General features: G+C 36.2%; 1 protein-coding gene across 1 annotated transcript; it reads left to right on the plus strand.

Annotated features, from left to right (window-relative positions):
* The first annotated feature begins 279 nt into the window (after positions 1 to 279).
* LOC136038620 (uncharacterized) lies at positions 280 to 8,476 on the plus strand. Its single transcript, XM_065721855.1, has 3 exons — positions 280 to 488; positions 2,441 to 2,618; positions 4,167 to 8,476. Exons 1-3 carry the CDS (start codon positions 408 to 410, stop codon positions 4,340 to 4,342), a joined length of 435 nt encoding a protein of 144 aa, XP_065577927.1. The 5' UTR covers positions 280 to 407; the 3' UTR covers positions 4,343 to 8,476.
* The last annotated feature ends 4,948 nt before the right edge of the window (positions 8,477 to 13,424 follow it).

The following is a 13,424-nucleotide window of genomic DNA, read 5'->3' on the forward strand; positions in this document are numbered from 1 at the left end:
TAAAAAAATAACTGAGACTCATAAGCTTTAAATAATAATGATAACATAAATGATGCGATATACAGTCGATAAAAGTACACCATTGAAATTGCCATTGTCGAAGACGTTTGACAAGAGGCCTACTGTCCCGACATAGACAGAAAAAGAAATGGCAATCGATTATTATTTATGTGAATCTTTACAGTGGATCATTTACTTGAATCTTCTATGGATCAATATATATTTACAATGTAGTTTTGCTCTAAGTCAAGCCCTAATTTCAGTGCCATATCACTTTTATTATAAATTCAAAAACTGTGTGTAGATTTTATATGATTATCCTTTAAATTGTTATTATTCTTTACATTGTTATTTTCTTTCAGAAACCCACGGAAAACGTTACTCTTGCAACACAGGCCAACAAAGATATGGTTGTGAGTGCATGTCGATATTCTCCTGTCGAAAATTTTCACTACCTAGCTGTTGGATATAACTCTGGTGCCTTTGAGGTGAATATTCATATTTTTGACCAAAAATCTATTGTGTTGGGTTTAAACCTCATCTTTTTTTTCTATACAGACAAATAAATTCAAACATAGCTCACATACCATCGCGACTGTCCCCCAAGCTACTATGGTGTCCGAAAAGCCGGCAGAAATAGAGTAAACATGTTCCAAAGCAACCTGAAAAGTGTTTAAAATATGTCCACCTTGTTTATAGTTTCTTATTGATTTATTAAGTCCTAAATATAATATTACTACTCTTACTACAACTAACAACAGCTCGTATAACCACAGTCATATGAGGCAAAATTTATTTATTAGTCAATCCAAATTACAGCTTGATTCATATACGTTTTGGGGCTGCTACCTAATCTTCTTTAGTGTCCCAAATGCCCAGCACAAACAACGAGTAAAAATGTTCCAAAACCTATATTAAAGGGGCCCAAAATATGTTTATCTTTTTTTTTTAGTCTCTTCTTGATTTCTTAGGTGGTAAATATGATTAAACAACTCCTGCTACAGCTAACAAAACTTGTGGCATCACAGAGCCGCCGAATCACAAAATTATTTTAATTTTTTGATTTTTAATTAAAGCCAAATTCAGTTAATTAAAGCAAAATGGACAAACCGACGATCAGTAATTTTAATGTGACTGTAGAGAAAAGAAAAGAAGATCTTGAAGAAATGAAAAAAAATCCGAATCCATCAATGTGAATTACGCTCTATACTTTGACCGGTATGCTTGAATATTTGACCAGTATGATGATATACTTGATTATTGTGTAAATACTAATTAAAGTTAAGCTTAAATTGAATTTGTTTTTAATTTCTTTGGTTCTGTTGGATGACGCTGCTATGTAAGTGGCAGTATTTTTTTTTTTTTTTTTCTGTTATGCTGATGTTGCCAAAGAGTCCCAAAATAATCCAAAAATTAATTTCATTTTTAATTAAAGCAAAATTTCTGCACAGCTTAAGGCTGCCACCCAATCTAGTTTAATGTCCCAAATGCCAGAAGACAAGCGTATTCCATGGGTATTGCTAGTTGTGCCGAAAATCCTCACGATAATTCCTGTGTTATGTTTCATCTATATCCACTGTCGATATTTCTGTTATATTTTTATCATTCATCTTCTGTTTACTTAATATATTCTTTTTCAGCCAATCGGAAAATTCCATGAAAAAATCTGATTTGCTCAAATTAGGACCATCTAAATCTCTGTATTTTTAAAACGTCATTGTGAATGTCCCTTAAGGAGAAGTTAGCTAAGAATTTAAAACGCTGAAAGTCGTATTTATATCGGCTTCTAATATAGACATTAAAACAAAACAGATCGAAAGTCCAACAAGCAAAAGCGATTTCTCGATGCCCAGATGTCTTCCTTGGCCAAAGAAGAATTCCATCTTATTTGGTATGATAAGGGTCATAAGAATTTACACACCTTGTGAGACTTATCCATAAATTGTGAAGAGCAGCTGCGTTTGTAAGCGCTATGATCTAGGCACTTTTAGGGAGAGAGAATTTTCGGGCCTGTGCCCCTCCTTCCCCTTGAAACGTCGTTTTATTCATTATTTTCTATATTTCTCAATAATTCATCGGCTTTATATGTTTTTTTTTAATATAGTAATAGTTTTTTCCAGTAGAATCTTGTTCAGTAAAGGGGCGCGTCCAGGGGGAGGTGCTACCGGGTTTGAAGCCCTTCCTCTCCTCCTCCCAAATATTTATCCTAAAAAAAAGTAAAAATATTTCTTAAGTTCTTGAATTGGTTAGAAAAATACAGGTACAGGTATTACCGTACGGGAAATAACGGGTAGATATATGACGACCACAATCATCAGGCAATGATAAAAGTTTTAAACATTTTTTTTTTTTTTTCATCTATAATTTAGATTAAGATAATCCTTTGTCCTGGTTGAATTCAGTAAGTGAAGTTTCTAATGTTTCATTTTCTCTGTTGCAGTTGTGGGATTTTGCTGACGGCAAGCTTTTGCATATACTCAACTATCATTCTTCTGCTGTAAAGGATATTTTATTTGCTACTTCCAATCCAAAAATTATCGTTAGTATTAGTGACAGAATTGCCTTGTGGAACCTGGCCGAAAGTGGAAGGAAAAAACCCAAAACATACAATAAAAAAAGTAAGTGTCTTATTTTTCAAAAGCAGGGGTACCACAAGGCTATGTCCTCGACCTTTTTTTGTTTACATTATGATAATTTAAGTGTCTTGTCAGTCCTGTGTCTCACAACACATTTTACAGATGATACGGTAACTTCACACTTAGAGAAACATGATGAGGAACTGGTTTGGAAGCTGGATTCTGCATTTTCTAATATTCATTATTGGTTAGGGGCTAATTTGGGATGAATTCTTGGGGGGGGAGAGCGGATTCTCAACTAAACTTAGGCTCCCCCTTATTTTCAACCGCCTACATTTCTTATTATCAAATGGGTCTCAAAAACACAACAGCTATATTTCTGTCAATACCTCGCTCTTTTACGCTAGTTTTTTTTTTTTAACTTTTAAAAAAGCTTTTTATTCTAATTAGACGGCCCTTGTGCATCAGGATTCATTCTTAAATAATTTGAACAAAAACTTTTAGTGTAAAGAACGGAGTATTGAGGAGGGTGCAAGCCCCCTCATGTATGAAATAATTTCTATTGGTTTTAACTTTTATTATTACCCCTTACTCTCAGTTGGAAAAACATGTGTTTTTTTTATTCTGGCTTTATATAAAAAAAAAGGTCACTTCAAACGCGCCTTGTTTGTTCGTTGAAACTTGCAAAACCAAAGGAAATCTACACTTACTACTAACAGGGGTGGATCCAGGGGCATGAGTCTCTCAAAAGCTTGATTTTGCACTAATAACACATAATGTTACCACCATATATTTCCAATAAGTATCAAAATTCTATTGTTATGATGCATACATTGTTATCAAGACTGTTTCATATAGCTTCGATTACTATTGAGCCGCATCGCTCCTTACTTACAGTTCGTTACCACGAACTGTTTAATACCATTAACTGAAATCCAATAATAAACCAATTGCAAGATTACATTGACAAAGTTAGCTAGGACACTAACTTTGAACAAGAGGACTCGATGACGCTGCCCCTATGTCCTTGTTTTGCCCAAGACACAACAGAATGTAAGTTGGAAATACGACTGTCAGTTCTGGGTGTAATGACCATATTTCCTTAGAGACCTTCTCCTCACTATAAGAAGAAAATATAGTAAGAAACTTCTTACTAAGAACTTTTCAAGCTCTTATCTATTTTTATAATTTTTCGAACCTAATATTAATTCTTTTTTGTGTCTTAAGTATTTGTCCATACAAAATTTAATTTATGCTTTAATAAGTAAAATTAGCCCTTCAGACATGAAAATAACAGATAATGGGTAAAAAAAAAAAACAAATGAGAAAAGGGTAAGCTTTCAATTGAATCTTACCTTTTCTGTAACCCCAAATTCTAAATGTTCAATATCAATTTTATCTTTGGATCCAGAATACAATAGCTGAAACTCCTAATTTTTTTTTATTTTTTTTTTATACCGTCTTGAACCATGTACACATTTTTGTTTACTTATTTAGAAAACAACAGCACTGCTAAGCATGAACGTATATGTTTAAATTGGTTCTAGTTTTCTGGAGATGTCTATATAACATGCTGTGAACCTGTTCTAGGCTGGTCCCCTATGCCAGAAGTGAAAACCTTCGAGTTCAACAGCTGTATTCTTCCTGTTCAAACTGTTGAGCTGCCCTGTACCGGTACAACGATCAAAATTCGTGGCAACGCTGATCTCAGCACTCTGGTGGCTATGACTGACTTAGGCTCTATCTACAAACTTAAACGTTTATAGCTCACTTCTGGACCGATCGTGCAATAGATTTTTAAGCTGTGACTAGAACAAACAATTTAACCAGTTGTTATGTAGTGTTTTTCCTGACGATAGTTTTTATGTCTTAGCCTAAAAATGGCGATGTTTTATTTATGCTTAGTTTATGTTCCAAAAATTTGAGGAAGGCTTGAATCCCTTACAAAACAAATTGTATACCCTTAGAAAAAAGATGTAAGTTTGCCTACTGTGATTGACAGGGTTGCCAATTATCGCATGCTCAAGACTATATTTTGAAAGACACGTGTATACATAACCAACATAAATGAAGTATTCGGGAAATTCTTGCTCGGGGAATTTTCGCTGGGACTTTGATAGCTTACGTTAGAAGGGTTTTTTTATATCCTGAATGTTGTGTTTACTCTCACCTTTTTCAAAATCATTCTTGGTCAGGAGGGTCCTCTGGGATTTTGTTTCGATTTTATTCAAAAAAAAAACTCACGAAAATCTTCTTAATTATGGATTCACTTTGTTAGATCTCCCTTCTTCTCTCATTATACTGGCTCTCAACTTTAGCACATTTAGCTCCCCATCTCCAACGTATGATGTTATGTTAACTAGTGTTCTCTATGTTCAAAGTAACTTATTAACTATAATTGGAATAAGTCAGTTTTCTTTGCTTTGTACTGTGTTCTCCTTTTTTCTGCTTTATTTACAACATTAAACACTCAGAAGAAGCAATATAGGATCGTTAAAAGGCTCCGGGGGGAGGGGGGGTTGCAGGCGAGAAATATAAGGTTGAAAACTAAAATATTATTAGAAAATCTTGCTTCCCCCATAAAAGGTTGTTATTTGATCTATGGAATCCTCTTGTGTACCAACCATACATTAGTACCTTAAATAGTTTTATTTCGCAAATACGTCTTTACCTTTATCTAGTTTGATGGAGTTATTGACATGTAAAAAAGGAATCCTACTTAATTTCCAATCTTGAGATGATGTAAGGTGACATGTTTCTTCCATTTGTCCAAAATATATGCGTTAATGCAATATTCGAAGTTGCAACTATTTTCAAAATATACCAATCCCTCTCAGAGCCACGGTAGTATGTGGAGTAGTGGCTTTGAAGGTTACTTGTAGTTTTGAAATAGTAGGTGGAATAGTTTTACGTTTGTGACGAAAACGTCTCTACCTCTTTAAAGTTTGATGTGTTAGGAGATGAAGCCTTGCTTAATGGTTCGAATGAGTGTATTGGGTGACTATTTATTTTATTTGCAGGAAATGTATATGGTATATGCAACATTAATAAAAAGGTAAATCATTTATAAAAACGTATATTATCCATACGGAAACTCCTCCTTCTCCAAAAGGGAAAAACCTACCTCCTTCTGTATCTCCTATGCGTACGACTTTGACCGTCATCCCCCTTAATCTTAGGAATTCTACCCTGTTTCGCTTCCTTTTTTTTCTTTTTTTTTCATCCAATTTGTTTCATGTTTTAATATTTCACAAATGATTTCTCTGTTTTATATGTTGCATTGTTGTTTAAATAAAATAGTTGACAATTGGAATGTCGGCTGCTATAATTGTAAGATGCCAGACAACTTTTCGTTTTTGATGTGGTAGGGGGGGGGGTACTTTTACAGGGAGGCAAGGCTATTCTTATCTTCATTTTTGAAAAAACTTGGTGTTTTGGCACACGTTTAAGTTTACAAACCTTCTGGTTATTGAAAAACCAAGGAACTTTTCTTGGTTCTTTTGGAGTTCCCCGTGATCTTATTTTATTCACTTTTGAAATTATGCCATGAAGGATGTTGTAAGAATATTTCAAGGGCATTTCTGCTGCACATATCTGCTTTGGGTGCTGATATTTTATTATCAACAACATTTGTAGTTTTATTATCAGCCTTCGATTTTATTCTTCTTAAGCTTGCATAATGTTTACGATTTTTCTTTGTTTGAAATATTGTGCTGTTATTTCGTAGTGATATTTTTCACTATATTAATTTATGACATAGTTGCTTTTGGGGCTTGCTGTCAACTGGGCATTTCTAACTTGGTTAGTAATTTGTTTTGTTTCTTAAGAAACGAAGTTTTTTGTTATCATTATTATTATTATTTATTTATTCACTGTATGCGCTGATTTTTTATATGTTAACTATATCATATATCGATTCAACGATCATCTTTCATAGTTTAATGGTTGGTGGTTGCCAGATAACCTGTAAAGAGTGTGTAGATAATTGTTTTGGAGAAGGAGGGAGGGGTTAAGCCAGAAAACGAACAGACGAAGTTTATGTACAACCCTGGGTATTATAGTCTTTTCATTCTTCTTGGTGAAAGGAAGACCCCAAGCTTCGAAAAGAAGAATTTCCGGTACCTGCTCAAATTTTAAACAAATGTTCCTTCTAATCGAAATGTCCCTATTGCCCATTCTAATCGAACTTTGTTGAAGATATGGCCCGTGAAAAAGTGCTGGTAGGAGATATCTCTTGAAGTGGAAGGGGTGCTACCATAAGCTTTGTTTTTACCAGGATTTAAACTGGAATGCATCCCATTTGCTTGTGAACCAGTTCTACATATCTTTTTGGCCCCCAAGAGAGGAGGGGAGCATTATAGACCTGAGTGAGTAATTCACGAGTGAAAATATTCTTGCTGAGCACAGTTGAATTTTACTCAGAGCCCAATTGTTGTTCTTCGCAAATACATCTTTAACTTCATCTTTAATGTCGCTTATGTGCGTTTAATGCAATATTGGTAGAGTTAGCTATTATCAAAATGTATGAATCCCTTTCAGTGCCGAGGTAGTAGGCCGAATAGTTCGAAAGGCCGATTAGGCTGAGTGAATAGATTCTAATTGAACGCAGTTGAAGCTGAATTAATCCCTCTTCCTTGCTATATCTTTCGAATGTTCAAGCCTGCCATCAGTTATAAAATATTAGTAACATGACCTTATAAAGTCAAAATATATAATTTATATCGGGTTTTTAGATTACGACTTATCACCTTTGTTTATAAAGATATCTTTCTAGTTTAGCGTTTTGATCATATGTTGTATTTTACAATCTTTTTTTTCGAATTTCCCACCAAAAAAAAAATAGTTTTACCAAAAAAAAGACCGCAAATATCTGGAAATTTCTCTTCTGAATAAAGAAAACAAATCTAGCTTTCTAATGAAACCATGAATGTAATGACGCGAAGCTATTTTTCCAGGTAAATTGTCTCTAAAAAAAAGTGACCTTCCTTGTTATTTGTTACACATTCTTTCGTGAAAACTTTTCATTGAAGAAACATTCGTTGCATTCATTGAATTCTAAGCTAGCTCTGTCCAGTCTTTAATTTGAATGTCTTCTTTTGAATGTTTATTTGATTTCTTTATATGAAAAGGCTCGAGAACTGAAATTGTAGTTAGCCATTTAAGTGGTCAGTATTTTCATTCTCTGTTTCGTTCGTTTTTAAAACATATCAAAGGCAAAGTTACAGATTCTTACCTGTCGGAGTCAAGCAATAATCTTAGGTGCCCAATCGAAAACCTTTTATCGATTAATTGATTTTATTAACCAATTAAAATCGAAAATAATCGATTTAAGATTTAAATTGACATTCCTTACAGATCCCTTTAATGAACTTGTGAGAGGGAGTAAAAAGTGAAGCCTTGAAAAGTGAAGCTCAACTTTTGTTTGCTTCAGGTGGACTTGGTGCTAATAGTAGTAGTAGTCGTTTGGTGCTGACTTGAGCTTTGTTCAGTATGGGGTTAGTTGACACAGCGAGGACTCTAGCTCTTTTATTTGAGTTTCTGTCGACCTGACTAATGTTTCATTCAATCGCTGTGGATTCGCTATGATTTCCAACGAAACTAAGTAAATGTTAGTTAAAGCCGCTTCATTTTCCTTACAAACAGTCTTGCTTACAGACCACAAGTAACGAGGTCTTCCACTGTATGAAAGGAACAAAAAATAAGATCATTGTTCAGGGCTCGTTCACTTTAAATAAATATTGTTTTAGGAATGATATATCTGACGAATGAAGGCTCTTAGAATCTGTATCTTTGCTATCGCGTGTTAATTAGAAGGAGTATTTTATTGTTGTTATGTGTATCTTTTACATTGTATGTTTTGACAGTTTTTCCATTATTAAGAAATATATATTCGACATTTATTATTATTTATTCTCTTTAGTAAAGTAGATACACAAGTAACTCATCATGATAGTTTAGTTTTTCAAACAGCTTTTTCCATGAATTTCGCCTGAAATTAAAAAAAAGAATTTGCCATGATGCTATCCCTGAAACTTGTAAATTCTTTGGAAATGTTTCCAGGCTCAAAGGACTCTATTTTCATAGATGTGCCAACCTGTCACGTCAATGCACAAAAATGGGAAGGGGGGCAGTGTTGTTGTTTTTATGGCACTTGGTATTAACCAAGTGACATATAGCAATCGCAAATTCTGTCGGTCCCGGTTTTGCTACTTTAGGCACTTCGAGGTAAGCTAAGACGATGAAATTGGGCAGGCGTATCAGGGACCGGACCAGATTAGGTTAGAAATAGTCGTTTTCCCGATTTGACCATCTGGGGGGGGGGGCGTTAATTCGGAAAAAAATAGAAAAATTGAAGTATTTTTAACTTACGAACAGTTGATCAGATCTTAATGAAATTTGATGTTTGGAAGGATATCGTGTCTCAGAGCTGTTATTTTAAATCCCGACTGGATCTGGTGATATTGGGGGGGGGGAGTTTCAAGGGGGAAACCTAAAATATTGGAAAACACTTAGAGTGGAGGGACCGGGATGAAACTTGGCGGGAATAATAAGCACAAGTCCTAGATTCATAATTGACATAACCGGAACGGATCCGCTCTCTTTGGGGTGGTTGGGGGGAGGGGTAATTCTGAAAAAATTAAAAAATGAGGTATTTTTAACTTACGAACGGGTGATCGGATCTCAATGAAATTTGATATATAGAAGGATATCGTGTCTCAGAGCTCTTATTTTAAATCCCGACCGGATCTGGTGACATTTGGGGGGGGGGGAGTTGGGAGGGGGAAACCTAAAACTTGGAAAACACTTAGAGTGGAGGGATCGGGATGAAACTTGATGGGAAAAATAAGCACAAGTCCTAGATACATGATTGACATAACTGGAACGAATCCGCTCTCTTTGGGGTAGTTGGGGGGGAGGGGGGGGGGGTAATTCTGAAAAATTAGAAAAAATGAGGTATTTTAACTTACGAGCGGGTGATCCGATCTCAATGAAATTTGATGTTTAGAAGGATATCGTGTCTCAAAGCTCTTGTTTTAAGTCCCGACTGGATCTGGTTACATTGGGGGGAGTTTGGGGTGGGGGAACCTAAAATGATGGAAAACGCTTAGATGGGAGGGATCGGGATGAAACTTGGTGGGAAAAATAAGCAGAAGTCTTAGATATGTGATTTACGTAATTGGAACGGATCCGCTTTATTGGGGGGGGGGGGGGGTAATTCTGAAAAATTAGAAAAATGACTTATATTTAACTTATGAAGGAGTGATCGGATCTTCATGAAACTTCATATTTAAAAGGACCTCGTAACTCAGATCTCTTAATTTAAATCTCAACCGGATCCAGCTTATAACGGACAATGAAATTTGATATTTAGAAGGATATCGTGTCTCGGAGCTCTTATTTTAAATCCCGACCGGATCTGGTGACATTAAGGGGAAGTTGGGAGGGGGAAACCTAAAACTTGGAAAACACTTAGAGTGGAGGGATCGGGATGAAACTTGGTGGGAAAAATATGCACAGGTCCTAGATACATGATTGATATAACCGGAATGGATCTGCTCTCATTGGGGTAGTCGGGGGGGGGGGGTGGTAATTCTGAAAAAATAGAAAAAATGAGGTATATTTAACTTACGAACGGGTGATCGGATCTCAATGAAATTTGATATTTAGAAGGATATCGTGTCTCAAAGCTCTTATTTTAAGTCGCGACCGGATCTGGTGACATTGGGGGGAGTTTGGGGTAAGGGAACCTAAAATTATGGAAAATGCTTAGATTGGAGGGATCGGGATGAAACTTGGTGGGAAAAATAAACAGAAGCCTTAGATACGTGATTTACATAATTGGAACGGATCCGGTCTTTTGGGGGGGAGTTAATTCTGAAAATTAGAAAACGTGACGTATTTTCAACTTACGAGGGTTACGGGGGGTTAATTCTGATAAAACTAAAAAAAATGAAGTGTTTAGCTTACGAACGGGTGATCGGATCTCAATGAAATTTGATATTTAGAAGGATATCGTGTCTTAGAACTCTTATTTTAAATCCCGACGAGATCTGGTGACATTAAGGGGGAGTTGGGAGGGGGAAACCTAAAACTTGGAAAATACTTAGAGTGGAGGGATCGGGATGAAACTTGGTGGGAAAAATAACAAGTCCTAGATACATGGTTTACATAACCGGAACGGATCTCCTCTCTTTGGGGTAGTTGGGGGGAGGGGGTAATTCTAAAAAAAAATAGAAAAATGAGGTAATTTTAACTTACGAACGGGTTATTGGATCTCAATGAAATTTGATATATAGAAGGATATCGGGTCTCGGAGCTCTTATTTTAAATCCCGACCGGATCTGGTGACATTAAGGGGGAGTTGGGAGGGGGGAAACCTAAAACTTGGAAAACACTTAGAGTGGAGGGATCGGGATGAAACTTGGTGGGAAAAATATGCACAAGTCCTAGGTACATGATTGATATAACCGGAATGGATCCGCTCTCTTTGGGGTAGTTGGGGGGGTTAATTCTGAAAATATAGAAAAAATGAGGTATTTTTAACTTACGAACGGTTGATCGGATCTCAATGAAATTTTATATTTAGAAGGATATCGTGTCTCAAAGCTCTTATTTTAAGTCGCGACTGGATCTGGTGATATTGGGGGGAGTTTGGGGTAAGGGAACCTAAAATGATGGAAAATGCTTAGATTGGAGGGATCGGGATGAAACTTGGTGGGAAAAATAAGCAGAAGTCTTAGATACGTGATTTACATAATTGGAACGGATCCACTCTATTGGGGGGGGGGTTAATTCTGAAAATTAGAAAACGTGACGTATTTTCAACTTACGAGGGTTACGGGGGGTTAATTATGAGAAAACTAAAAAAAAATGAGGTATGTTTAGCTTACGAACGGGTGATCGGATCTCAATGAAATTTGATATTTAGAAGGAAATCGTGTCTTAGAGCTCTTATTTTAAATTCCGACGAGATCTGGTGACATTGGGGGGGGGAGTTGGGAGAGGGAAACCTAAAACTTGGAAAACACTTAGAGTGGAGGGATCGGGATGAAACTTGGTGGGAAAAATAACAAGTCCTAGATACATGGTTTACATAACCGGAACGGATCTGCTCTCTTTGGGGTAGTTGGGGGGGGGGGGGGGTAATTCTAAAAAATTAGAAAAAATGAGGTATTTTTAACTTACGAACGGGTGAATGGATCTCAATGAAATTTAATATTTAGAAGGATATCGTGTCTCAGAGCTCTTATTTTAAATCCCGACTGGATCTGGTGACATTAAGGGGGAGTTGGGAGGGGGAAACCTAAAACTTGGAAAACATTTAGAGTGGAGGTATCGGGATGAAACTTGGTGGGAAAAATATGCACAAGTCCTAGATACATGATTGACATAACCGGAATGGATCCGCTCTATTGGGGGGGGGGGAGGGCGGTTAATTCTGAAAATTAGAAAAGTGACGAATTTTCAACTTATGAAGGAGTGATCGCATCTTAATGAAATTTCATATTTAGAAGGACCTCATAACTCAGATCTCTTATTTTAAATATCAACCGGATCCAGCGTAATTGGGGGGGGGCAGTTGGGGGGTACCGGAAATCTTCGAAAATACTTAAAGTGGTGAGATCAGGATGAAACTGGATGGAAAGAATAAAAACCCGTCTAAGATATGTGACTGACATAACCTGATCTGCTCTCTTTGGTGGAGGTGGGGGGGGGGGGGGTAATTGTGAAAATTGATGTATTTGTAACTTACGAAAGGGTGACCAGATCTTATAAAATTTGATATTTAGAAGGATCTTGTGCTTCAAAGCTCTAATTTTAAATTCCGACCAGATCATGTGACACTGGGGGGATTGGAGGGGAAACTGGAATTCTTGAAAAACGTGAAAATTGAGGTATTTTTATCTTACGTATAGGTGATCGGATCTTAATGAAATTTTATATTTAGAAGGAATTCATGTCTCAGAGCTCTTACTTCAAATCCCGACCAGATCTTTTGACATTTGGGGGAGTTGGAGGGGGAAATCTTGGAAAAGACTTTGAGTGGAGGAATCGGGATGAAGCTTGGTGGATAGAATAAGCAATTGTCCTTGATACGTGATTGACGGAACCGTACTGGATTTGCTCTCTTTGGGGGAGTTGGGGGGAGGGGTTCAGTGATTTGGCGAGTTTGGTGCTTCTGGACGTGCTAGGACGATGAAAATTGGTAGGCGTGTCAGGGAGCTGCACAAATTGACTTGATAAAGTCGTTTTCCTAGATTCGACCATCTGGGGGGCTAAAGGGAGAGGAAAAATTAGAAAAAATTAATCATTTATAACATACGAGTGCGTGATCAGATCTTAATGAATTTTGATATTTAGAAGGACATCGTGACTCAGAGCTCTTATTTTAAATCCTGACCGGCATTAAGCCTCTTATTTTCCTTTTAAATTAATCTATTGAATCATAGAATTTTGTTAGAGCTCATACCATATGATCTCTTGGCTCTTAGCTCTTCACGCCTCGTCACAAGTGTCATATGAGCTCTTAGCTCTTGTTCCTGGGAACATACCAAATAAAACATTTGTCGATGAAAATACAAAAAAATAGTCTTTAAATTTTTAAAAATCAATTGACACCACTAATATTTGGTTATTATTTACGCCTTGACTGAATAAAAGTAAAGTTATTTAAAGACAATTTGTGGCATTTAATGTATTTCTAAATGACTAAGCTATCAATAGTAATTTTTTTTTTTTTAATGTTTCATTGCTGCTATTATTACTGTTGTCAATTCATAACGATGTTCAGTTTTTTTTTCTTATCTGTTAAATAAAAATAGCTCCAAAGCAGAATTGAAACGGTTG

The sequence above is a fragment of the Artemia franciscana genome, chromosome 2 (assembly GCF_032884065.1).
Source record: "Artemia franciscana chromosome 2, ASM3288406v1, whole genome shotgun sequence".
Taxonomy (NCBI): Eukaryota; Metazoa; Arthropoda; class Branchiopoda; order Anostraca; family Artemiidae; genus Artemia; species Artemia franciscana.

Bases quoted from the DNA above. Each gene is read 5' to 3' on its own strand.
- LOC136038620 (XM_065721855.1), top strand. From the start codon at position 408: ATGGTTGTGAGTGCATGTCGATATTCTCCTGTCGAAAATTTTCACTAC. The intron at 489-2,440 runs GTGAATATTCAT...TCTCTGTTGCAG, and splicing joins ATAACTCTGGTGCCTTTGAG to TTGTGGGATTTTGCTGACGG. The intron at 2,619-4,166 runs GTAAGTGTCTTA...AACCTGTTCTAG, and splicing joins CAAAACATACAATAAAAAAA to GCTGGTCCCCTATGCCAGAA.